The 25121-nt window shown below is 45.6% G+C and overlaps 5 protein-coding genes across 6 annotated transcripts; 3 read left to right on the forward strand and 2 right to left on the reverse strand.

The window, feature by feature from the left end:
- The first annotated feature begins 1499 nt into the window (after positions 1 to 1499).
- LOC119267736 (uncharacterized protein At4g28440-like) lies at positions 1500 to 3943 on the forward strand. The gene is made up of 2 exons (XM_037549170.1): positions 1500 to 1878; positions 3465 to 3943. Exons 1-2 carry the CDS (start codon positions 1629 to 1631, stop codon positions 3650 to 3652), a joined length of 438 nt encoding a protein of 145 aa, XP_037405067.1. The 5' UTR covers positions 1500 to 1628; the 3' UTR covers positions 3653 to 3943.
- A 58-nt stretch (positions 3944 to 4001) lies between these two features.
- Positions 4002 to 6760, forward strand: LOC119267735 (probable metal-nicotianamine transporter YSL1). The gene is made up of 5 exons (XM_037549169.1): positions 4002 to 4555; positions 4639 to 4802; positions 4885 to 4982; positions 5076 to 5394; positions 5497 to 6760. The coding sequence occupies exons 1-5, from the start codon at positions 4072 to 4074 to the stop codon at positions 6634 to 6636; spliced, it is 2205 nt and encodes a 734-aa protein (XP_037405066.1). The 5' UTR covers positions 4002 to 4071; the 3' UTR covers positions 6637 to 6760.
- A 138-nt stretch (positions 6761 to 6898) lies between these two features.
- On the reverse strand, positions 6899 to 8972 carry LOC119267737 (protein NUCLEAR FUSION DEFECTIVE 6, mitochondrial-like). 2 transcript variants are annotated; one of them, XM_037549171.1, is made up of 4 exons: positions 8772 to 8972; positions 8564 to 8685; positions 8037 to 8073; positions 6899 to 7213 (listed from the first exon to the last, which is right to left on the reverse strand). In XM_037549171.1, the coding sequence occupies exons 1-3, from the start codon at positions 8903 to 8905 to the stop codon at positions 8054 to 8056; spliced, it is 276 nt and encodes a 91-aa protein (XP_037405068.1). In that variant the 5' UTR covers positions 8906 to 8972; the 3' UTR covers positions 6899 to 7213; positions 8037 to 8053. The 2 variants fall into 2 exon arrangements, with proteins under 2 accessions (XP_037405068.1, XP_037405070.1); XM_037549173.1 differs by lacking the exon at positions 8037 to 8073.
- Positions 8973 to 9123: 151 nt separating this feature from the next.
- On the forward strand, positions 9124 to 17609 carry LOC119267738 (DDB1- and CUL4-associated factor 13-like). The gene is made up of 17 exons (XM_037549174.1): positions 9124 to 9376; positions 9922 to 10011; positions 10094 to 10205; positions 11522 to 11549; positions 11642 to 11740; positions 12446 to 12515; positions 12605 to 12639; positions 12729 to 12803; positions 12879 to 12974; positions 13134 to 13197; positions 14678 to 14731; positions 14891 to 14976; positions 15676 to 15736; positions 15819 to 15883; positions 16423 to 16528; positions 17049 to 17137; positions 17243 to 17609. Exons 1-17 carry the CDS (start codon positions 9311 to 9313, stop codon positions 17403 to 17405), a joined length of 1359 nt encoding a protein of 452 aa, XP_037405071.1. The 5' UTR covers positions 9124 to 9310; the 3' UTR covers positions 17406 to 17609.
- A 485-nt stretch (positions 17610 to 18094) lies between these two features.
- LOC119267739 (probable transcription factor GLK2) lies at positions 18095 to 24091 on the reverse strand. The gene is made up of 6 exons (XM_037549175.1): positions 23068 to 24091; positions 21981 to 22124; positions 19293 to 19670; positions 19090 to 19158; positions 18844 to 18978; positions 18095 to 18653 (listed from the first exon to the last, which is right to left on the reverse strand). Exons 1-6 carry the CDS (start codon positions 23698 to 23700, stop codon positions 18483 to 18485), a joined length of 1530 nt encoding a protein of 509 aa, XP_037405072.1. The 5' UTR covers positions 23701 to 24091; the 3' UTR covers positions 18095 to 18482.
- Between the last annotated feature and the right edge of the window lie 1030 nt (positions 24092 to 25121).

Raw genomic sequence — 25121 nt, forward strand, 5'->3', positions numbered from 1 at the left:
TTCGAGCACCGTTGGCGCTGCCTCGTAGGATCGTCCATGCATCAGCCACAAATTTGTCATGTGTATATAGCAACACTCATCCAAATGAGATCAGCCATTCAACCATCTGATCCAAGGTGCCACGTTCGTCCAATGTTGTATCAAAACATACAGTCTAAAAAAGGGAATCGTTTGGCAACGGCGCACCGGCCGAAGATTCGACCGGCCGCGTCCACGCGCAAACGCGCCCACGCCCCGCCTAGTGACACGTAGGATGGGGGGCCCACCCACGTGCGTCTTCTCCCTCCTGCCTTTTCTCTTCTTCCTCTCGGTTATCTCTCTCTTCTCTCTCCCTGTTGCCATGGTCAACCCGTCACCCGCGCCGGAGGCCTCCCAGGGGCGCCGCCGTCATGGGAATCAGCCGATCTGGCCGCCCTCGACCAGATCCGCGCGGATCCGCATGCATCGGAGCTCTGCCTACCTCGCCGGAGCTGCAACCAGCCATGACAGGACTACACCCCGCGGCAAAATTTTGCTGGAACCGGTTGTAGCAAATTCAATCGCCGATGGTAGCAAAAATCTACTACGGTTGCAGCAAAACGGCGTCATCGTCATCGCGGGGTCGCAACTGAGATAAGAAGTTTGAAGCTTTTTTCAATGCGGTTGTAACTTTTATAACTGTCGGTTACAAGTTTTCGTTTTTCGTCCATGGCTTCATTTCCACGGTTGAAACTTTTTGTATAGTCGGATGAAGCTTTTCCTGTCACCGGTCATAACTTTTCTTGGTCATCCATAGCTCCAGTCGTATACTGGTTGAAGCTTTTTTCGTAGCCGGTTGAAGCTTTTCCTATCGCTAGTTGTAGCTTTTTTGGTCGTCGGTTGTAGCACCGGGCATCTCCCCCGGTGCTCGATTTTTTGTTGCAAGCTGCACGCCGGGGATGAGCGGCGACGAGCATGCCGATGAGCTTCAGTCGTCGCAACCGAAGCTACAACGGTCTCAACAAGAGCTTCAACCGCGGGGTGCGGCTGTTGCACGGGGCAAAGCAACAAGGACGATCGGCGGTGGTTGGGGCTGGTGACTAGGATGGTGGCCGGCAGGGACGAGGGCGGACGGCTGCGATGAGGACGGTGGTCGGCGAGACGAGGGTGGACGGCTGCGACGAGGACGGCAGCGTCGTGGACGAGGGCGACCGGCGAGCTGGCTGGCGTATGGGAGATCACGAGACAGTGGGAATGAACAGACGACATGACTTTTTTTTTACCAGCGAAGCAATTGGGGAAGAAGCAATCGTACGGCTATTATGGAACGTATCGTACGTCCACGGTACGACCGGCCGTATTGTTCTGCCGGCGCATCGGCGCACATCAGTGCCCCTAAAAAGACCCTCTAGATCTAACGTTCAAAATTATTGGATCATTTACTAGGCCAATTTGAAACTATGCAGCCCATTATCTTCTAATGGATCAGGCTCAGCCCAATTCTTACAGCCCGAAGCTCGCACTACAACAAGCCTCACTGCCGTCTGCTCCCTCTACCACCACTCCCAGCTCCCCACCGAAACTCTAGGGTTTCCCAACCACCCCCGCAACCGCAAACCCCCACCCAGCCACGACTCGATCCGAAAACCACCACCCCACCACCACCGGCGATGTCGACGGCGGCGGCGCAGGGCGGCGAGAAGCCGGCGCTCAGGAAGCCGGTGTTCGTCAAGGTGGACCAGCTCAAGCCGGGCACCAACGGCCACACCCTCATCGTCAAGGTCGTCAGCGCCAACCCCGTCCCTGGCCGCGTGCGCACTGGTGCGCCCGCCTCCTCCTCCGCCCGCGCCCCCCGCATCGCGGAGTGCCTCGTGGGCGACGAGACCGGCTCCATCATCTTTACTGCCCGCAACGACCAAGGTGATTGGGTTGCCACTCCTTGGCCTTGCATATGGTGCCTTTGGTAGATTTCTTAGGGCCCGGTCTTCTGGCGCTAGTCTGTTTGGATTCGTAGATGATGGTTAGGTCCTTCGAAATTTGTGTAGCTTTATAGTGGCGACGATAGGATAAGAGGTGTAAATCTTGTGGTTGTCACTTCGTTTTACAGTTTAGGCCATCTGGCCATATGTTTTATGGTGAATTATCTGGATGGTTGGTATTACAATTTTAGTAGTCAAACTGCAGATTATATTTTGGAACGGAGGCAGTACATTTCAGATGCCAAAACAGCATGAAAGGGAAAGCGCCTTTCTGTGTACAAGGCACTACAATTTCCCAGCGTTGCGAATCAGATTACAAGTTCCTGGTGAACGTTTCCTGCACGACCTGAGACAACCGCCAGGCCCGTTGCCACAAAATGCGGCGATCAGTATCTGCCCAGTAATTTATCCAATAGCTTCTTAAAAATTTCTCTGCTGAAAATAAACCAGTTTTTGTTGGCCTGTACCGATTGAAGAGAAGCTTGTCCAACATCGTCTGAGTTGGTTTGGGCATATTCAGCGCAGGCCTCCAGAAGCTCCGGTGCATAGCGGACGGCTAAAGCGAGCTGAGAATGTCAAGAGAGGTTGGGGTAGACCGAACTTGACATGGGAGGAGTCCGTAAAGAGAGATTTGAAGGATTGGAGTATCACGAAAGAACTGGACAGGGGTGCGTGGAAGCTTGCTAGCCATGTGCCAAAACCATGAGTTGGTTGCGAGATCTTATGGGTTTCACCTCTAGCCCGCCCCAACTTGTTTGGGACTAAAGGCTTTGTTGTTGTTTATTGTTTGTTTGTTGGCCTGTACAGAAAATTTATTAGGTTTCATTCGGAAGTAATTATGAAAACTAAATAGCAAAATTAACTGATGGATAGTTGATTAAAAAAGGCTGCATGCCAAACAAAAGTAGTTCACTACCATTACCTGCCATTCTACAGTTCTGCTGGCCAGTGGCCATCTGCGCAGTTGGATTGACTTGGACCTTATATTGTTTTCCCAATTTCCGAAACAGCACAACACTCTTTTCCAATCTTGTATTGTGCTATTGTTTATTTGAATCCAAGTGAGGGTACTATATTTCTATATGTGCAGGTGGTGCATTCTTTTTCAGTGTCCACTTGAGCTATTATTTCACCATATATGCATGAACTGCATCTGACAATATTTTTGATACTAGATCTTCCTTTGTCTCCATGTCTTCAACTGGAAACAACAGTCTGTCATACCATATTGATAGTACAAATTTCTTTTTCCTTTAATGTCATGCATCACAGAGAAAAGCATCCTAATAGCTTCACTTCTTTCATCTGTTAATTATAAATTGCATGGTGAACTTACAACCCAGTGGCTATTATAAGCAGCAGTAGGACTACCACCTTTTGATGTTATGCATGCTATCATTTTCAGATCTTATACATCTTCTTAGTTGCTCATGGTCATTGAAGAGTATAGGGGATGGGGTCATGATTCCTACTCTATTTCATGATGATGCATGTACTATGGACTGATGGTATGCTCTTCCTGTGCAGTTGACCTGTTGAAGGTTGGTGCTACAGCCATCTTGCGCAATGCTAAAATTGACATGTTCAAAGCTTCGATGAGGCTTGCGGTGGACAAGTGGGGGCGGGTAGAAGCTACAGAACCTGCCAGCTTTACTGTGAATGAAGAGAACAACTTGTCGCAAGTAGAGTACGAGCTGGTTAACGTGGCCGAGTAATTGTTGAAGTTTCCCTGCCCTTTTCCCGCCATAAAAACGAAGCACTATGAATGAATATTGTCAAGCCGTTGGTAAGCTTGTTTATTTCTTATGGTGGTAGTAGATAAGATCAAGATTGTATCACTTGAGCTAGAATGTTCGATGGATCAAACTGAGCTTTCCATGCATCTTACTGGATTGTGATTCCTCTTGGCACTGCTTGTATTGCTGTTGTAATGGAACAAGCTCAGCGTGGCGCCATGTTGCGCTGAGCTTTAGAGATCAAACGGAATGAACTGCCATTACATGTTGTGTTGAATTGCTGTTACGTTGTGTTGATGTTATATTTGCCGTGTCCAGAACAGAATTTTCGTGGAGATCCGGTAAAACAACAGTCATCTGCTGTTCCAGACATGTTACGGCTATAAAAAGCAACGCTTATGTTGGTTAAAAAAAAGGCAAGGCCAACACTTTTGGCGAACGTGCTCAAAACGAAACTAGCGGCTGAGGCAAGGCCTCAGGCAAACATGGCTCCCGTCGCTGGTCACCGGCATCCACGGTCATCGGAGGAGGCAGAAACTGCAGCAGCCGTCGCTGCCGGACAGGATGGCGAGGAGGAGCCATCAGTGGAGGTGGCGTTCGCGGGCCAGCCGCCACCGCCGTGGTGGCGGCAGGTCACGGTGCGGTCGGTGGCCGTGAGCACGGTGCTGGGCGCCGTGCTGAGCTTCATGTCGATGCGGATCGGGCTGACGGCCGGCGTCGGCCCGACGTTCAACATCGTGGCGAGCCTCCTCGGCTTCTTCGTGATCAAGTCGTGGACGCGGCTGCTGGCCCGCTTCGGCGTCGCCTCGCAGCCCTTCACCAGGCAGGAGAACGTCGTCCTCCAGACCTGCATCATCTCCTGCTCCACCCTCTCCTTCTACGGTATCGTACGTCCGCCCGTCCACGCACACGGCCATTTCCACCAGGTTTTTGCTCAGCCGGCGGCCGTGATTTTGCATTTGCAGGTGGTTTCACGACCTACCTGCTCGCGATGACCGAGACGGTGGCGAAGTCCGCCGGCGGGACGGGCACCGGCAAGGACGTGTACACGCTGCACACCGGGAACGTGGTGGCCTTCCTCGGCCTCGTCACCTTCGCCAGCCTGTTCTGCACCCTCCCACTGCGGAAGGTGATGAACTCATTTCCGATCACTATTTTGATCCATGCCTTTGCTATAAAAAAAACTGAGACATTTCGCCATTGTTTGGCAGCTCATGATACTGGACTACAAACTGATGTATCCATCTGGTTCAGCTATCGCCGGAATCGTCAACAGCTTCCACACGCCAGCGGGAGCCGCAACAGCAAAGTAGATACAATGCCATTTTGTAACCTGCTGGCTCTTCACTATGCCGTTTGTAAGCTTAACCGGCACTAATGTTTTCTCTCCTCCCCTCCTTAGGAGGCAGGTGCTGGCCATGTCCAAAGCCGTTGTTGGAAGCTTCATGTGGGCATCCTTCCAGTGGGTTTACACGGGAGGGAGCGGCTGCGGCTTCCAAGATTTTCCCTTGTTCGGATTGAAGGCATACAAGCAGAAGTTTTACTTCGATTTCTCCGCGAGTCTCGTCGGTGTGGGCATGATCTGCCCTGTCCTCATCAACTTCTCCATGCTTTTCGGATCTATCATTACCTCCTTCCTGTGGCCAACCCTCCAGAGCAAGAAAGGGGACTGGTACAACGATCCTTCGCCGACAAATTTCAGGGGAATCAATGGATACAAGGTTAGTGACAGAATTCCATCTGAACTTCACCGTGGTTCGTACTTGATCAGATGTTTCAGTCTTCGCACTTCGCTGACCATGTTTGCTGCTTCCATGAAACAGGTGCCCATGGGCATATCGATGGTGCTCGGGGATTGCCTGTTCCAACTGGGTTCAATCACCATAAGGGCTGCCAACCACTTCCACATGAATCGCCAGCAACGGAATCCCGGCGGTACCAACATACCAGCCGATGGAAATTCAGATAAACAAACAGCTCTTAGCTACGATGAGCGTCGCAGGAACAAGATCTTTCTGAATGAAGGACTGCCGGGCTATGTCTCGGTTGCTGGCTACATCCTCTTCGCAGCCGTCTCAGCAATCTTTGTTCCACGTATCTTCCCACAGATGCGATATTACCATGTGGCCTTATTATACGCTGTCGCTCCCATCTTGGCATTCTGCAATTCATATGCTTCTGGACTGTGTGACTGGTCCCTGGCATCCGTCTATGCGAAGCTTGCTATATTCCTTGTTGGGGCATGGGTTGGTGAAGCATCTGGTGGCGCCATTGCCGGTCTTGCTGCCTGTGGTGTCATGTTGATGATCATTGGCAATGCTGCTGAGCTCATGCATGACTTCAAGACAGGATACCTAACACTCACCTCGCCGCTGTCAATGTTCATAAGCCAAGTAATTGGGACTGCACTTGGTTGCTTGATCAACCCGCTTGTCTTCCTGTCCTTCGAAAAACTTGTTGGCAAAGAGCATCTGGGAGAAGCTGGATCGGTATTCTCGGCGCCCTTGGCCACCGCATACCGTGGGCTCGCAGTTTTAAGTGTTGAAGGAACCAAGATACTCCCAAAGCACTCCATTGAGTTCTGTATAGCTTTCTTCCTTATGGCCTTTTGCTTGGATTGCCTGTCAGCAGTAGCCAAAGCAAGGAAGTGGAAGGCAAGTAACTACATTCCAAACGCCATGGCTATGGCAATTCCATTCTTAATCGCACCGAATATTGCAATAGACATGGCCTTGGGGAGTCTACTGTTAGTTATCTGGAAGAAAACAGATAAGAAAAACGCAAATATGCTTGCAGTTGTAGTAGCATCAGGTTTGATATGTGGAGATGGACTTTGGGCATTGCCATCAGCATTACTTTCAATTTTCCAAATCGAGCCACCCATCTGCATGAAGTTCTTGTCTAGTCATCAGAACAAGATAATGCGGGAGCACTTCCTACCCAAAGTGACTACCTCACGATGATACAGACAAGTACTGACAGAAATTGCTTGTAAATGATTTCAGATCATATTGTTATAAAGTTATTTAGTGCACAGCTACACATGTGAATTCCTTGAGTCGCATACTTGCCTTTTTGCCTGTGTAATTTTTTTTCCAGTGTCTGTAGGAGCATTATTGAAACAATGATGTTGTACAAGATAAATGGGATTCATAAGTGAAGACTAAAAGGATCAAAATATGCTTGACACCAAGCCACATTGCCAGTAAAAGAAAGGGAACAGGCTTTTAATCACCAGATCATGCTGACAAACCAAACAAACAGATACAAAAGGTCAAGCATAGTATTCATTTTGCCAGCGATTCAAACTTCTACACCCCTAGCACGGTTCTCATCACATAACCATAATGATTCTGGTTAATGAAGATGAAGGTGGGAGAATGAAGTTTAAGCAATATCAAACATCATTTATTAAAAATTTCATCGTAGTACACATACAGAAAAAGAAAAGCATGCTTCCTTTCTTTGTCAACTCATCCTGAAAGACTAGTAATCTCCTGGCTCCGTTGGCAGGTCAGCATCATACCCCATCAATTTCAGCTGTTATCCAACAATAATAACTCATCACGATAGTTATACAAATTTAAGAAGAATGTATAAATTAAAACATTACATATGCTACTTTTCCAGGGTGTTTCATAGTACTCCCTCCGTAAACTAATATAAGAGTGTTTAGATTACTATTTAGTGATCTAAACACTCTTATAGTAGTTTACAGAGGGAGTACGTCATAGCCAAATGTTAAAAAAATCAGTTTCTCTACGATATGAACGGAAAAAAACAAATAGATAAAAATTCCCTATGGAAATAAATCGTTATAATACTGTATACTCTATGTTAAGAAACAGTGCCCTGCAATTTAGGGGGGGCTCAAACAGTATACTAGGTGAAAAAATCGCTACTTAAGGCACAAAGTTTCAGCGAGTTGTCCGCTTAGAACTTTTAGATATTTGTCAATTTGTTCTCTTCAATACTGCCCCAGTCAATAACTAGTAACACCTATCATCATTTTTTATTTTGCGCCCCAATGCACAAATTGTAGATCATGTAACTAAAATATGAACATATTCATTCTTTCCGGTGGAATTAGGAGCCTTAATCACTAAGTTTACAGGAAATCCTCCAATAATAGGAACCATTATCATTCCTATGTTTTATGTAGTAATTATTATCTATCAATTGTTAAACATGGTTTTAAAAGGTGTAGGGAGTCCCAGAGAAAGTTATGATTCATATAGCAATAAGTTGGCACGGCAGCACTTCTACACATACTGGAGCAAGGTTTGGTAGTCGTTTAAGATTGGTAAGGGACATAACATTTACTCATATTTCAACGAAATGGTGGAGATATTTTAGTGGTCACCTTTCCCAAGTTGGTCTTCATCTAGTTTCGTCTTTCCCTACAACAAAGAAATAAAAAGAAAAACAGAAAAGTGGGTCTCTTTGGTCAATAAGACTGGAAACAGGACTGGAGAATGATGTTAACATGAAACTAAATGCTGGAAACACGGCCAGATAGAATTGTGGATTGCATCCATTGATTTGTGTTTGAAAGTTCATATAGTATGATGCAGATGTTGAAGGAATTGGGCGAATGATACAGAGAAATTGTTATGCGCATTTGGACCAGTGTTAACCAAGACTAAGGTAGTGCAAGTCAATGCTCTTATGCACACTGGGATCAACTATGGCAGGTTACTGCTACTACAACGTTTAGCTTGAGTTGGATTGTTGGTGACAATAGGCACACTACTGACATATGATTCATATCAAAACAAATCTACTGTATTGTCTCAATTACACCGTAACACATGAATTTATATACACATTTTTTAGACTAATGTACGAATTAATAACAGATTTGAAGGGGAAGAGTAGTTTCAGTTTCACCTTCCGTGAGCCACCCGAGGCCTCGGCCAGGCACGGCCAGCATAGATGTCATCCGCGCCGCTGCGGTGGCGCTGTGCAGTGGCAGCAGCGACTCCACGCAGAAGCTCGCCTCGACGGGCGACCTGCACAACGAACAGCGCCATTACAATCATCAGCCCACATCTGGCTAGTTGAGGGGGGCACGGTCGACTGGTGGCCGAGGTCGTACCTGAGGAGGCGAGGGGGCGCGCCCAGCGCGCGGCGAAGGGACGGCCGCGCCGCAGAGGAAGAGGCCCTCGCCGGAGCAGCGCGGAGGAGAGAAGCGGACGAGCGGAGCATCGACCTGGCGGCGGCGGCGGCCATCGTGGCTGACTTGGTGAGACGGGAGGAGGAGGAGGGGAGAGATGGTTTCCGGCTAGCTAGCGCTCGAGTCACACAAACAGACGGAACCAATGTGGGTGGGCCTTTCATAGGTCTGCTCGGTCCATTTCTTGTTGGGCTGTTTGAGATGGGCCCAATGGGCCCTTAAACGTTGAGGGTAGCCCAGTTTCATCCTGTTGTTCTACGGCCGCCGACCCTTGCTTCGTAGCGTTCTACTCCTCTCTTTTGTTTCCCCTCGACGGCGGCGGCGGCGGCGGCAACCAGGGTTTAGAGGAGGAGAAGCTTGCTCGGCGCAAAACCCTAGCCCCGCACCTTCATCTACGGATTCATCGCGCCTCTGCAGCGCATCCTTGCCGAGTGCCCCGCCTCGCTGCATCGGCGGTCGCGATGAGGGTGAAGGTGATATCGCGCTCGACCGACGACTTCACGCGCGAGCGCAGCCAGGACCTGCAGGTGAAGCCCTCGTTGCATTCGTAGTTTCTATTGATTGTGCTCCCGCTCATGTCGGTTGCGACTCGTTGTTCTGCATCCGGTATAATCATCATACTCGTACTGTAGATATGGTAGGATAAGAAGCGAGAGCTGTTTCCTAAGCATGGAGTGCGTTTGCGTGCAGTTACAGATGTTGGTAATACTATCATTTTATCCAGTTAAATTGATAGGCCCCCTTTCAACTGAAAACGAAAACAAAAACGGCCGAGTTCTCTTGAGGGGTCGTCAAATTGATTCCCTTCTGCTAGAGCTATTTTCCCCTTCCCCCAGGTTGGGGGAACATCTTAACATTTTATAGCCATCAGATATCTAAGTCATGTATCGACTGAATAATACTTCTGGCGGTGTGTTAGCATGGTAGCTGCCATGTAAATTGAAACATTCACAATATAGCTGTTGATGCTATATTCCCAGGTTCAAGTCTGTGTGGTCACTTGCTTAGGCCTTTTATTGTATATTTTGTGCCAACAAATGACAATCTCTATTGCATTTGTTACTCCCAACAGAAAGTATTCCGCAATTATGATCCAGCACTCCGTAGTCAAGAGAAAGCTGTTGAGTACACTCGAGCCCTTAATGCTGCAAAGTTAGAGAAGGTACGTCTCATCTTCCTTATCTGCATTTATGTTTTATTTTTACTGTATATTTTCATGCGACTTATGCTGCTCCCCATTTCAGATATTTGCCAGGCCATTTATTGGAGCAATGGATGGTCACATTGATGCTGTTTCGTGCATGGCGAAGAACTCCAATTATGTGAAAGCTATGTTTTCTGGCTCGATGGATGGGGGTAATTATCATACTTCTGCACTAGCGTGCTGCTTTCGTCTCTTTGAGTGTGTTCAATGCATTTTTATTTGCTCCTTCAACGAACTAGCTTACTAAGCTCAATGCAGTAAATTATAACATACAACCTTTCACTGTTCTGCTTTTTAGTTTGCACCTCAGGGGTTGCTAAATATTGTTTTTTTTGCCCGGATGCATTATAATCTCGTATGGAGCTCAAAGTGAACTCTTGCCTCAGTCAACATGACTCACTTTACATGTGAAATCTAGAATATGACCTGTAATATTTGTGTGCATTTTCTCTGGGTTGCTAAGAATACTTTATGTTGACCAATCAAGAGTATCATCTAGTTCTAGTGATCTGCAATTTATGTGTTGTGATCCAATCGTATCTGATGGTAACACACTAAAATGGTAAATTCATAATAAATTGTTGTGTTCTTAATATCATAGCGTTCTCAGGAATTGACATCTGGAAAGGGAATGGTTCGTGTGAATGGCAGAGTAGCCACATTGATGTTACTGCCAATTGTAGTGTTGGCACTTGTTTAGTCATTGGTTGAATTGTTCAGTTAACTCAGGATTCAAAGAGTAAGAAGCTCTAATGCTATACTCCCAAGTTCGCAGAATTTTTTTGCTTTCGGCATTAGCATTGCCCTGAAATGCATATTTGAGCACTAATTTTTTTGGAATATATTTATAAAACCTAATTTCAGTGGAAGTACTTGTTCAAGACAAATCTACACATATTGTTTTCACGTGTCCAATCTATGTGCATGGGCATGTGGATAGGCAGTTTGTAATTTTTGGCTGCATGTAACCAAAATGCCAGAATGACCAGTTTATTTGAACCGGACAGAGTATCAGTTTGAGTGGCGACACTTCGAGTAATAATAAATTTGTTAGTACTGGTTGAATGTTTTGTCACTGCTTTATTATTTTTACCCGTTTCTAGTGAATATATAACCCTGCCCTGTTTGTGAAACTATCGCATGGCTGCCAACCCCCTTGTATTATGCATTTGCAAGTAACATCTGCTTTGTTACGCTTCAGCAGTCTGTGTGATCTGGCCACTATGTGATACCGATTTTTTGGTTCAACCTTTCTAGTATATCTTTTTTTTATGAAAAGGGGTTTACCCCCGCTCCATTTTGTTAGAACGAGGCACCTTTCTAGTATTGAAGCTGATGTTTTCCCTTCATTTATTTAAATTTACATAAAAAATTAAGAAGTCTCAGTTATGCATTACCTTATTCATCTTCTGATCAAGTTCAAATTTGTACTGGAAGTGGTAAACTGTGCCTGTTGTTTTGTTCACAGATATTCGACTATGGGACATTGCTGCAAGGTACCGCCGATGAAATATCAACTGAGCTGTTTGAAATAGTTTACTACAACTTGTGACTGTAATTTTAATTTCCTGTGCAACAATAAAAACAGGAAGACAGTCTGCCAGTTCCCTGGACACCAGGGTGCTGTGAGAGGTTTGGCAACATCTACCGACGGCGATCTTCTGATATCCTGTGGTGTTGATTGCACGTAAGTGAACTTGTGGGTGCCACTTCTTTTTGCTTATTAGACACAGATTCAATTCAAGGCATGCAACTTAACCCTTGAGGTGTTCTCTCACTGCTTATGTTTTGCATTAAGTTGGCTCTAACCCACAGGTGTATTAATGATCACCATGTCCCAGGATCTGTTTGTTATCTTTCTTGAATATATATGTGTAAGGCATTTTGTGTAGGACTTGAGCTTTATCTTAAAATTCCCACAAGATTAAGCCCCATTAAACACAAATAACAGCCCTTTTAAAATAAGTTACTCCCTCCGACCCAAATTAAATTGACGCAGCATTTTGTGTAGGACTTGAGCTTTATCTTAAAATTCCCACAAGATTAAGCCCCATTAAACACAAATAACAGCCCTTTTAAAATAAGTTACTCCCTCCGACCCAAATTAAATTGACGCAGCTTTAGTACAACTTTAAGTTGTACTAAAGCTGCGTCAATTTAATTTGGGTCGGAGGGGGTAATATAGGTTAAGAGCAATTCCAGTGGCATACTGACTTATGCGTTACACAGGCAAAAAGTTGTGGTAAACCATTTCAAACAGGTTTTGAAAATAATAATTAAACTTCACTTCATCAAAGTCTACTTCTTTAAAGTGTAAAATACAGAAGTGGATTTGTGAATATGTATCTGTGTCCGTGATCTTACTATGCACTTATCCATCTATTGATTGCAGTGTTCGACTCTGGAAAGATCCTATGCGTAAGATGATGGACACTAATGATGCTATTGGAGATGCTTCCCAGGTGTGCACTGAAGGGATGCATTACATTTATTTTGCACTATCTATGTTGTATGACATCTCATTTCCTTACCTTGCCACTGTGGTTTACAGCCGTCAGCAGTCTATACATGGAAGCATGCATTTTGGTGAGAGCACTACTGCACTGCCCTGACTTATTCCAGATTCCTCTCATCTTCTTTGCTGAATGGACCATTTCTCTTCTGATGAATTTTAGGGGTGTTGACCACCAGTGGGATCGTAATGTTTTCGCAACTGTAGGTGCTCAGGTAGATATATGGGACCATAACAGGTATACTATCTGATAGCCTTTTCCCCAGCATTTTGTGTCTTTTCTACCACCACCAATGCTAATTCATTTCTGTAGGTCGGAGCCAATAAATACCTTCGAATGGGGTAAAGATACAGTTCTTTCTGTGCGGTTTAATCCTGGAGAACCTGATGTTTTACTTACATCATCTAGGTAATTTTAGAACCTGATGTTTTACTTACATTATTCTTTAATTTCCCCTAAAATTCCAGTATTTGTTGCTAATTTTCTAATGATGAATGTTGTAATCCGATATTTTGCTCCCCTTAAAACTTCTTTTTCCTACTAAAATAGGATTTATTTATTTTGCAGTGATCGGAGTTTAACACTTTTTGACCTGCGCATGTCATCCCCAGCTAGAAAGTTAATCATGAAGGTTTGTTGAATTCTCTTTATTTGTGGATCCTTGTAAAACCTAGAAAATCCAAAATAGATAGAGCATGCTAACACTATTGAGACTTTGATGCACAGAGAACATTTGCTTTGTTCTCATATGCTGTGCACATAATGCCTACCGTCTCGTTCTGATTCCCTGTGCTCAAAGTACATCAGCATTTGTTCATCACCGAACGGCATGAAGTATAAGTGAGAAAGACCAACTAAAAGTTGCCATATGATAGTGGGCTGTGTTAGTTTTAGTTCACTATTGCATGATGCTTCATGACAAATTAAATTGATAATAAGATCCTGTTGAGATCTTGGTAATGGTATTGCTTAAATTTGAGTAACTCAAGCACCGATAAATACAGTGTTTTTTAAACTAAATTATGCTTGACTTAGAAAGATTTCACATACCTCTTTCCCATCCCTTTTTTGGTGTGTAACCAGGATTTAGAACTCTTAAGCCTACTTCAACAAATTCCAAGTTGGTGTATGATTCTGATATTAATTGTCTATATGAAAGGAATGGGCCTAATACACGCAGCAAAAAAGATCCAAAGTGAGCTCTGAATAATGCATTACGTGATGATGATGTATGCTGGGTCCGTATCCCACTGGGAGTGAGGTAATTATGGTCCTAACAAAGAGTGAAGAATATAAAATTACGGTGGTTAAAAAAATAGAGAAGTGCAAAGAATATACTAGAAAATAGACAAACACTTTGTGGGAACCAACTTAAAACTGGTCAGTTTCTGGCGGGTTGGAAGAAAGAACAATGGACGGTGCATTTACAGAACACATAGAGATATCCGCTCTTCAGGAGAAATGGTTATGTGTCATTTCATATGCACTGAATTGTAAGAGACTAAGAGGTCCTTGCAAGGTCTTGGATATATTCATCTCTTGTACATTTAAAATCTATTGACACATCTTTTTAGTTGCAACTTTGCCCTTCTGAATTAATCCTTCCTGTCTTCTGCGGACACATTAATGTCACCCTCAATATCAACATGTGATCTTGTAAACACAGTTGTGAGGAGTATCTTCAAATTCATTGATTTCTCTATTTATTCTTCTTCAATCATCTGGCATGCCAACTCATTAGAGTCATTTCGCATGAACATTCCAGATTTTCAGGACCTTCTTTTAAACCAACCCATTTCAGAATCTTAAGCCTATCTTTTGTTCTGGAATTTATTATCCCTAAAAGTAACCAATTCGATCAGGCCAACACCCAATGGTGTCCAAAATATAGATCTAGCACCATCTTCTGCCAACTAATTTAATTTCTTGTAATGTCAACCATATTTGATCAGTCAAAATTTGCATGTTCTCGTTCATCATACTAACTTAGTTATTTTTAATGCTCATATAATTATTTGGGCACCTTGCTGAATATTTATTGCTTTTCTGCTCTATCTTAGTAACCACTAAGCATAGAGAGTTGGAGATGCTAATGTATTTGTTTTATGCAGACAAGGTGCAATTCAGTTTGCTGGAACCCTAGGGAGCCCATGAACTTCACTGCTGTAAGATTGAAATGTCAAATATTTTTGTTCTTGTTATATGCTTGCGCTAATGAAGCAACTTATATGATACTGTTCCAGACTGGAAGATATATGAATTTTTGTTTAAATTTGAGCTTTTGCATAGCTAAGAACTTCTGTCCTGATTCTTTTTGTTACTAGGCAAACGAAGATACAAACTGTTATTCTTTTGATGCTAGAAAGCTGAATGAAGCCAAGGTTGTTCACAAGGGTCATGTTTCAGCAGTGTAAGTATTATTTGGAAATACAAATATCTAATGTCCTGTTTAAAGTACTCCCTCCGTTTCTTTTTACTCCGCATATAAGATTTGGTCAAAGTCAAACTACACAAAGTTTGACCAAATTTATATAAAAAAATATGAACATCTACAATACTAAAACTATATAGTATGAAAATACGTTTCATGGTGCATCTGATAATATTGATTTTATATTGTGAATGTTTATATTTTTTAATATAAAGTTAGTCAAACTCTACAAAGTTTGACTTTGACCAAACCTTATATGCGAACTAAAAAGAAACGGAGGGAGTATAACACGTGGATGTATGTAAAGGTCAATCCCCTAGTAGAGAAAATGAGTGAATATTATATAGATCTGTATGTTAAGTGCATGTGCTAGCATATATGCATATCTCCTGTCAATATTATATAGATCTGTATGTTAAGTGCATGCACATGGACAAGTTCTAGGATATATCAACAAAACTGAAGCTGCAATAAGGATTTTATACATGTGGTGCTATTTCATTGTAGTGTCAATGTGTCATTGGACTCACTGAGATGTGCAGTTCCTGCCTTGCATTATACAATGTACATCTGAAAGCTATCATTTCATGTAGTTCTGCATCAAGCCCATTGGCAACATACAGTATTCTTTTCCTTTTGAATTTTAGAAGTCAATTCTTACATGAGTTGTGTTGTCAGGATGGATGTTGATTACAACCCAACAGGACGGGAATTTGTTACTGGTTCCTACGATAGAACGGTATGTGCCACTTTTGTAGATCCAAGTTCATACTGTACCATGTATAGGTGATTTTTGACAATTTTTTTTACTGCTTTTGTAGGTACGGATCTTCAATTATAACGGTGATCATAGCAGGGAGATATACCATACTAAGAGGATGCAAAGGTTTGTTTCTATTATTTATTTTCACTCTTCCTTGCTTAGTTTGTCTACCTGATCTTAAGCCCAAACTTCAGTATGGTTCCCAACTTTTACCCCTCAAGCCTGTTCTGCTGTCGGATACCAACCAGATCAATTTAGTGTCAGATCAGTTTTGATCTATATCTTTTGAGTGTTCAGAAATCAGAATAGACTTTTCAATTCAACCAGTTTTACAGTTGAATATGTTGCTCTGTTGAGACGTATGGAGGTTTGAGAAGTACTCCCTCTGTAAACTTTTATAAGAGCGTTTAGATCACTAAAGTAGTGATCTAAACGCTCTTATAGAAGTTTACAGAGGGAGTACATTTCAACCTGATGCACAGCCATATAACCATGGTTCTTGGAATCAGCATGAATATAGCAGTTCTGATACATGGCATTTATATATTTATTGGTTTTTACCGTTAGCCATCTTGTTTATTTTAGACCCCATGTCTATCTTTAACAACTTGCTTTTATGGAATTTCTGTTCTGTTGTAACCAATTTACCCATACCTTGGCAGGGTGTTTTGTGTGAAATACACATATGATGGGACCTATCTAGTTTCTGGCAGTGATGACACAAATCTTCGTCTGTGGAAGTCCAAAGCTTCAGAACAATTGGGAGTTGTAAGTTTTCTACTGCCATCCGGTGTTTGCCAGTTGTTGCTGTCTCGTATGTTTACTACTTGCTTCAGTTCCATGCCATATGATTGAGCTCACATGGATGCCCAATGAAGTAGCATAACAATAAACGTCTGTTGTTGACATCCTCTTGTTCCTTCTGTTTAGCATCATCATATTCCATGACTAGACATAAATGATGTACTCAATTAAGAATGGCAGAGAATCAGTAGTAAATGTGAGCATATTAGTGACCTTCAAGTCACAGTTAGTTGTTGTGCTTTTGAGATTCAGTTATGGGTTAAAAAATGCTCAGCTAGGTTAGCGGGTAAAGACTTTTCACGATTGAAACTTGATAATTGTTCATGAAGGTATGGGTTTGCCTTGTTCTCTGACACTTAGCGTTTTACTTTTGGGGCTGATGGACAAAGGTCCTAATGGTCTCACTTGTCCTGAGAAGTGTTTCTACTTGAGTGTTTAAGGTCTTCTATTATGTATAAGATGTTTCGACAAATATTTTCTGCAGATTCTTCCAAGGGAACGCAAAAAGCAAGAATATCTTGATGCTGTCAAGGCGCGGTATAATCACCTTCCAGAAATCAGGCGGATTGACAAGTAAGCTACTATTTCTTGTTCTGAAAAGTGTTTCAACTTGATGGAGCATCTTGTTTTCGTTTACCATCATTCTGCTGATGCTGCATGGATGATGTGTTGTTGCAGACATAAGCACTTGCCCAAGCCGATCTACAAGGCAGGCAAGATAAGGCGCGCCATGATTGAAGCAGAAAGCCGGAAAGAAGAAAGAAGGCGAGCGCACAGTGCTCCAGGGAGCAGGACTATGCAGCCCTTCAGAAAGAGAAGGCTCATCACAGAAGTTGAGTAGGGTGGGATCTGACCATCGCGAGGCCAAACAAAGTGGCATTACGTTGGAGTATTATTTTTGGTCGAGTGTGAGTGATGGGAAGCTGGGAACATATTTATTATGTGTAGTGTCATGTTGTTACTTGCAAACCTTGGACAACGTACCGGATTACTTTTGAGAAGGAAATAAAGAGGACTTGTTGTATGGGCGATTCAGCGATGCTAATTTGAGTGTAAGCTCACCATGCCTTCGTCAATCAGTCTCTCTGTAAAAGTCTGTAGTATGTGCTGTGTTATTCTCCATGGACGCCTTTATGCCAGCACCTACGATGGGTTATGTGTCGGCTGTCTCCTAGACTAGATGGCGACATTTGGTGTACGCCAACACGTGAAGTCTGATTCTGTTATCTTTGTTGTTCCCGTTATCAATGGGGAGTTTGCTGATTATATTTCTCATACAGATGCAGAGCTTCTATATTTGTCGCATCTTGAATTTATTTGCATCGACCACAAATGTGCTTACTACTAACATTTTTCGCCCCCACATTATATTTCCTGGTACAGTGTATGCGGTGTTAGTAGTACGTTTTTCACATTTGATATCATCATTTGTGCTCACAAAAATTATTACCGAAAAGCTTGTTTCTGCATGCAGATACAGAGTTTCTGTCCTATATTTGTCGTGTTAATAAAGACGTTTCTCACATTTTGCAGAAATATGCAATTGCATTTCCACACGGAGCATGCATGCATCATTGGTTATTCATTTACCAGTCCAATAATATAAGTTTGTTCCATCCCAACAATATAGACGCAGCGCTCGTGTGTGCGCACAGCGCGCACGCACACGAGAGGAAAAACCCAGAGATCCATGTCAGTGCACTCATACAGACACACCCAGGACAATACATTATTATAACTATGAGTATTAATCTACACGCGCACGCGTACGTCGACCAACCGGCCGGTCGATCAGCCATACGTATGCACGTAGGTGCAGACGGACGAGTAGTCGACGAGTTGTGTCACCCAGAGAGAGGGGGGAAGCAGCAGCAGCATGACGGCTCCGGCGCCGGTGGTGGTGGAGACGTACGTACTCTCAGGCGGCGCCGCCGCAGTTCGTTGTCGCCGCCGGCGGGACCTTGGGTATGCCTTGCTTGTGCAGCTCCGACATGACGCTGTCCAGCGACGGGGGCTTGAGCCCCAGGGGAAGCGGCAGCCATGGCTTCACTAAAACGTCTCCGATGGCTGCGTCGATGCTCTCCTTGGACTGCGCAATATATATCGGAGATTAAACACATATGATTAGGGGCACGTTTGTATTTCTTGCGTGCACTGATTAATCAATGGATATCTACCTTGGACTGGAACACCGTACCGTGTCCGTGTACTATAGTGTGACTTCAGGATCAGAAGTACAGTATAAATTAATGAACCATCAGCCGTGCCTATGTACTTACCGGGTGGGCGTCGAGCTGAAGCTGCAGGCCGGCGACCTTATTGCTCTGCGGCACCGGCGACGGCGGAGGCGGGATCGGTCTGTACATAGGATGCGGTACCATCCCCGGCATCGGCGGCGCAGCAAACCTCTGCATCTGCACGCGCGCACACACACAGGTAACCATATTAGCCACGCAATTACCACAGCTGCTTCAACGTTAACGACTGGGCAAATGATTCATAGTACTAGCTACTAGTTTAATTACCATGGCCGCAGGAGGCATCGGCGGCGGAACGCACTGTGTCACTGCCTGCGGGCCCCATTTCCTGGCAGCCTGAGCGAGGAGAAAACGGTAAGCCAACCGGTTATTACGAACGCATGCCGCCAACACATGCAAAGCGAAAGAGCCTAGTCACGTGAACGCGGGAAGAGGGAGACAGAGGCGGAGCAATGTAGTAGCGCACGCACGTTGTACTGCTGGTGCCAGTAGACGGGGTCCACCGGCGGCTGCTGCGCCCACGCCGGCGGCGGCGCCAGGTGCCGCGGCCAGACGGGCAGCATGGACGGCGGCGACAGCGGCAGCGTCGCGTCGACGCCGGTGGGATGGCCCCACACGTGCAGCGGCCGGCAGAACGGCGGCGGCTGGCCGGGGTGGTGCGCCATCCCCGCGTGCGGCGGCATCGCCCCCGGGGGCGGGAACCCGACCGTCGGCACGACCCACGGGCCGCCTCCCGCCGCCGCGTCCTTCCTCGGCCCGCCGGCCGCCGCGTACATCTGCCGCTTCTGCGTCCAGCTCGCCGCCTCCGCCTCCCTCGCCATCAGGTGCTTCCTGTGTGACCTGTACTTCTGCACTTGCACGGAGGACATGTAATCGCATTAATTTCGGTTTGAAACGCAACCGCATTAACTTTGAGTCTTCCACCACAAATGCAAACTCATAGTACCTTTACTATTTTTAACCGTGTTAATAATTGTTATTTTAAGTCGAACAAGCCACACTCCCTCAAAATAATAATAATTCAAACAAGCCACACATCATGGAATATAAAATTACACAACAATCAAGTGCTACTTTAAGCCTCCTTTGGTTTACATGAATTCTGAAGGATAAGAACTTTGTAGGAAAAAACATTTGGCCCTTTGATTTGTACTCACACCGTCCCATATTGTTAGACGTTTTTGCAAGCTCACAAAAATGTCTTACATTATAAGACGGAGGGAGTAAAAATGAATTCCTGTTCCTATGTAGGATAGAAACCAATTATTCACATTTCAAAGTAAAAAATCTATTAGTCTGGACTCAATGAAAAAGATCCTATTCTATGAATAAAATGTTATCTCTTTTCTATAGAAATTGAGATATATTTCATCTCACTTTCTATGATTTTCCTATTCCTATCCTATGAACCAAAGAAGACATTAATTAGATGCAAAAGCATGCAGATGCTCAGTTACAAAATTGTAAATATAACGTTGTCTCAGTCAATTACTTCCTCCGTTCCTAAATATTTGTCTTTCTAGGCATTTCAACAAGTGACTACATACGGAGCAAAATGAGTGAATCTACACTCTAAAATATGTCTACATACATCCGTATGTAGTAGTAATTTGAAATGTCTAGAAAGACAAATATTTAGGAACGGAGGGAGTAGAAATCATTTTCGAGTTTTCAACTCAGAACCAGGAATTTCTCAGCCAAACAAATACTCCATTTTTCCCATCGATTCTTTCTACCGTGAGGAGCAGATACAGAATAACGGTCCTCAGAAAAGTAGACACCCCCACAAATCATATATAGATCATTTTACTCACCCCTTGATTTCATTTTCGAATAAGCCTCCACTTTTTAGTTACAGGATCATACAAATGTTAAGGTGTAGTTTGTGCTTCAAATGTTGCCGTGTTTGGTTTGTTAGCTAAACTGAAAAAATACCACGAAACTTAGATTGAAAAAGTTAGACTATCACAATTAATCCACTGTACCTCACTGGTTCACTAAAATGCATAGTAATGTAATGCTCAGCTAGCCATCTACTCCTCCGGTAAAGAATTATAAGTAGTGTTCTAAACACTCCTATATTTCTTTACAAAGGGAGTAATAATTATTTTATGAGGTGGAAGAACTTATATATAGAGTTGTATGCAATTTACAGAAAGGTATTCCCTCCGTGAACAAATATAAGACGTTTTAGATCGTTAAAACTAAAGGAGTAAGAACAGATTGCCGAGATCTGGATCTCTATCGCCTGGTGCCAAAGCGGGACGCGCGTGCACGGGAATTCGTGCGAGGATATGGCCATCTCGCTAGAAAACGGGCGTTCAGTACCGGGCCGCAGGGAGTGGGAGTAGTACATCCATGCACGGGCACTACGGCGGTGAGGAACCCGGCCAGCGGCGACATGGCACGCGCCCGCGCTGACTAGGGCAGGACCGGCCGGGGCCGCCCTCCCTCAAATCCGTGTGGCGTGGGCAGTGGTCACCCGTACGGCGTGGTGGCGCCCCCCTGCGCTGCACACCTTGGCGCCTCCCCGTTGCACGGTTTGGGCAATGGAATATCCAAACGGGAACGCATGCATGCATGCATGAGCACGGCGTACCGGATAATTTTTGTTTGAATGAATGAGCGAGTGGTTTCACTTTTGACACCCCGCGTCTGCGTGCATGTGTTTGTGAAAGCGCTGCCAAGGACTTGCATGATTCACGCATGGGGTCACATGCATGCAGGCATGCATGCCATGCATATGGCGTAGTACTACTAGTACAGTGCGTCGTCGGTACGTATGTATACGTAGCGATGATAATAATGCTGTAATAATGTACACGAGGCCGTGAGGGGCTGGGGCTGGCGGTTGCAACGTCGTCCGTGCCTGGACAACGTATGGCGACAATGCATATGGGCAGGCACAGACGTACATATGTTGCCCAGACGGCCAGATCTGACTGTGCTGCCTGGAGCTGGGGATGGATCGAGTGCATGTGTGTACATGCTCGTGTTTGTCTTTGCGCTAGCACCTAGCAGTGGCAGGCACCGCGTCCGTCCGTGTGAATTTAAAACTCGGCCGACGATTCGATCCTAAGAATACTTATGACATATTTAGATGCGTTTTAGCAAAAGTGTAGTTAATCTGCCGAAATAATGCATGGAAAGAAACGGACCTGGAGATGGCTGGCGATGTTGTGGCGCGTGAGGCGGTACTCGTTGCCCATGAGCTCCAGGATCCGCGACGGCACCGCCTTGTCCAGCCCCAGCTGCTCCACCGCCTGCACGAACCGCCGGTGCAACTCCGGCGTCCAGTCCACCTGCCATTCATTCATCGTTTGTTTAATCAATCAATCACCAGCCATATATAATAAGCACGAATTTTATTAATCAAAGAGCATCATTTACATGCTTCAGAAGATTCAGGGCACTAAATGGAACTACTTTCCTATGAGCTTTGCTTACCCTAGAACTAGCTAGTACCGCTAGTAACAGAGAGACGTACACGCACGTACGTATAGGCAGGAGAGATCACAGACAAGACTTTTCATAGGCGCCGCGTGTGTGAAAATCTGCACCGAAATAAAGGGGCAAAGAGCAGCTATAGCTGCACTGTTTGCTGCTGCTGTGTGTGTATGCCACTGTTACCGTGCGCTTCCCGTGACGCTCTCCCTCTCTCTTTCCCTGCCGGCCGGTTGAGATCTATCCTATCCGCCCGTCGTCCCAAAAAGCTGCCTGCACGGGGATTTCCATGGCCTATTCATTGCCGCGCAACATTTCGGTGCAAACCTCCCTCCCTCCACGCGCCTCTCCTATCCACTGATGATGTTACCCAGCTTTCAACTACGTACGTACCGACGCAGCAGCCGCGCGCGCGCGTCAAAGTCGATCAGCTGCTCGTGCTTGCTAGCTCCTCGCGACGGAGGCAATCACGAGCTGCTGATTCGCCCCGGCTGTACCATGCAGGGCCAGGGCCATGCCCCGTGCTGCTACGACGCTACAGCTAGGCCTCTCGTGATTTCTTGGGTCCTGGGTCAGTCAGATCTGCTGCCTGCCTCGCAGGAGATGTCGTCGATCGTGAGAAAGATTATGTCAGAGTTTGCGCCAGACGGGCAGCTGCAGTGGATCGTGATGTGCAGATCGATTGGACGACATAGAGTTTATCCCTTTCTTTCGTTCTTTCCCCCCAACCCCATGCGGTTAAGCATGCTTAATTATGGATATACCATGGAGCTAGGGCTAGTGAGAGAATTCAGGCAGTACCTTCACCTTCCGCCTGCCGTGGGAGCTCTTGGTCGCCGCGGCTGCCGACGCGGGCTTCGACGTCATCTTGCTGTGCCCCTTTGCCGACGCCGACGACTTGCTGTTCTCAGACCCGACCGCAGCGGAAGAATCGTCCGTCGTCACCGCGCTGCAAACCTCATCGCCCACGATGTTGTTGTTGTTGTTGTTGTTGTTCTTGTTGTCGTGCTGCTGCTTCACATCTTTCTCTTCCGACGACGACATCAAACCCTTCGTCTCGCCCTTGCCTTCTGGTAGTTCCATGTCCATCTCTGCCGGTAGGTCCGTTTCCACGGCCGTCTTCGCCTCGTCGCCATGGTGGGTTTCGCAGCTGTCTGGCGCCGGCTCTGCCGCCGGGCTCAGCACCGTAGTCGTCGCCGGCTCGTCGGCGAACTCGGCGAGGAGCTCGGTCGGGTCGACCTCGAGGTCGGGGAGGATGTCGTCGCCGTCGTCGACGTGGAAGAAGGGCATGTCGCACGTGCTGAAGTCGATGTAGTCCAGCAGGAAGTCGTCCTCCTCCACGGTGGCCTCCGGGAACCCGACATCGACATGGTGGTGGTCGCCGAGGCTGAAGACGGCCGGATTAGGGCTTTGCAGCGTGGCCACCTCAAGCATCCCAATCTCGGCGTACGTAGCTCGTAGGATCGGCGGAGACGGGAAGGAATTGACTTGGAAGTAATCTTTGCACCAAAAACCACTCCAAATCTCAGCTGGCTTGACGATGGCAGCGATCTCGATCGGTGGGTAGATGGAGCTACGGGCTATATAGCCAGTCGGCTATGAACCTGGGCTTGGAGTGGTAGCAAGATCGGCAGTGCAGTGCATGAGCAGCAGGCAGGCCAGGTAGAGCTCCCTCCAATGGAGATCTCCAATGGATAGGAGGAAGAAGGGAGGAGGGACGGATGGGGAAGGAGGTTGAGAGCAATGGGATGGACTAGCTAGTTTGGTGGTGATTTGGGAGTATTAGAGGAGCGAGGAGGACGCATGTCCACCACAAACCTCCTTGAGATTTCTCTCTCCCCCCTTTATAGGGTCTCTCTCGCTCTCTGTCTCCTTTCTCTCTCATAGTCATAGGGTTCCTCCCCCTTCTCCCTCTAGCACACACGCACACATCAAGCTGCTCTGTACATTATACACCGACTGCCAGCGAATTGTATGCATGGATGGCGCATGACACCAAGACTCCGAGTGTTTATCTGTTTCACCTTATCTCAGTGACCCGCAGACTGAATTTGACTCAGAAATAATTCTCTGTTGTGCATGTGCATGCATACATGCATGCCATATGGTGCTGGCGGATTTGTCGTCCACTATATTCTATATCAGTTTTGTTAAGTCTCAGTCGACTAAGACTTCGATATGTCTTGATCGGTACTATCTTCCTTTGATTTTGCATGAACATTCATGCAAAACAATTCTTCTCAGTTTTTCTTTTTTCTTCTAATATGCTATATCACTTGACTGAGACTTGGTTAAGTCTCAGTTGACTGAGACCTAGCCACACGCCCACACCCATTCTACATAACTTATTGCTACTCATCATTGTTAAGTACGGCAACGGTATTATTTTGGAGAGTAGCGATTTGGGGTTTTCAATTGAGGAAGATTTAACAGAAATTGACAGAAAATGACCCTTGTCGGAAACTTGAGGGAAAAAGTCCTCTCGAAAAACTTTATCTTGTTCTTTTTCATAAAAAAGCAGCTTGCCCGACTTTAGATTACTGAAGCACTTAAAGGTTTTACCATTTTAGAGAGAAGTTCAGGCTGCAACAGATACAATACAAGCTCGCGAAAGGAGCAAAGGCCCTCAAACGGATACACGATGGCCGACGGGGCGCCGAAGCCATACGAGGCGTAGAGGAAGCTTTCACCGAGAAGAAGCTTCACTCAACAACGCCGCATGCCTCTAAGGCTCCTAATCTGTCGCTCAAGGGTCGACGAGTCAAGGTTTTGCACAACGACTTCCTTAGTTGCAAGAAGATAATCATTTTGTACAAGTTGTCAACAAGAAGTTTAATAAAAGACCCATCATTGCG

The sequence above is a fragment of the Triticum dicoccoides genome, chromosome 3A (genome assembly GCF_002162155.2).
Source record: "Triticum dicoccoides isolate Atlit2015 ecotype Zavitan chromosome 3A, WEW_v2.0, whole genome shotgun sequence".
In the NCBI taxonomy this organism is placed as follows: domain Eukaryota; kingdom Viridiplantae; phylum Streptophyta; class Magnoliopsida; order Poales; family Poaceae; genus Triticum; species Triticum dicoccoides.

What these genes read in the sequence shown, in the direction of transcription:
- LOC119267736 (XM_037549170.1), top strand. Translation starts at nt 1,629, where the DNA reads ATGTCGACGGCGGCGGCGCAGGGCGGCGAGAAGCCGGCGCTCAGGAAG. An exon ending in TACTGCCCGCAACGACCAAG is followed by an intron (nt 1,879 to 3,464) that starts GTGATTGGGTTG and finishes CTTCCTGTGCAG; the next exon opens with TTGACCTGTTGAAGGTTGGT.
- LOC119267735 (XM_037549169.1), top strand. Translation starts at nt 4,072, where the DNA reads ATGTTGGTTAAAAAAAAGGCAAGGCCAACACTTTTGGCGAACGTGCTC. An exon ending in CTCCACCCTCTCCTTCTACG is followed by an intron (nt 4,556 to 4,638) that starts GTATCGTACGTC and finishes TTGCATTTGCAG; the next exon opens with GTGGTTTCACGACCTACCTG. An exon ending in GCGGGAGCCGCAACAGCAAA is followed by an intron (nt 4,983 to 5,075) that starts GTAGATACAATG and finishes TCCCCTCCTTAG; the next exon opens with GAGGCAGGTGCTGGCCATGT.
- LOC119267737 (XM_037549173.1), bottom strand. Translation starts at nt 8,905, where the DNA reads ATGGCCGCCGCCGCCGCCAGGTCGATGCTCCGCTCGTCCGCTTCTCTC. An exon ending in GCGCCCCCTCGCCTCCTCAG is followed by an intron (nt 8,686 to 8,771) that starts GTACGACCTCGG and finishes TTCGTTGTGCAG; the next exon opens with GTCGCCCGTCGAGGCGAGCT. An exon ending in CCTCGGGTGGCTCACGGAAG is followed by an intron (nt 7,214 to 8,563) that starts GTGAAACTGAAA and finishes GTTGGATAACAG; the next exon opens with CTGAAATTGATGGGGTATGA.
- LOC119267738 (XM_037549174.1), top strand. Translation starts at nt 9,311, where the DNA reads ATGAGGGTGAAGGTGATATCGCGCTCGACCGACGACTTCACGCGCGAG. An exon ending in AGCCCATGAACTTCACTGCT is followed by an intron (nt 14,732 to 14,890) that starts GTAAGATTGAAA and finishes TTTTGTTACTAG; the next exon opens with GCAAACGAAGATACAAACTG. An exon ending in CATACTAAGAGGATGCAAAG is followed by an intron (nt 15,884 to 16,422) that starts GTTTGTTTCTAT and finishes ATACCTTGGCAG; the next exon opens with GGTGTTTTGTGTGAAATACA.
- LOC119267739 (XM_037549175.1), bottom strand. Translation starts at nt 23,700, where the DNA reads ATGCTTGAGGTGGCCACGCTGCAAAGCCCTAATCCGGCCGTCTTCAGC. An exon ending in ACTGGCACCAGCAGTACAAC is followed by an intron (nt 19,159 to 19,292) that starts GTGCGTGCGCTA and finishes CTCCTCGCTCAG; the next exon opens with GCTGCCAGGAAATGGGGCCC. An exon ending in TTCAGCTCGACGCCCACCCG is followed by an intron (nt 18,654 to 18,843) that starts GTAAGTACATAG and finishes TATATTGCGCAG; the next exon opens with TCCAAGGAGAGCATCGACGC.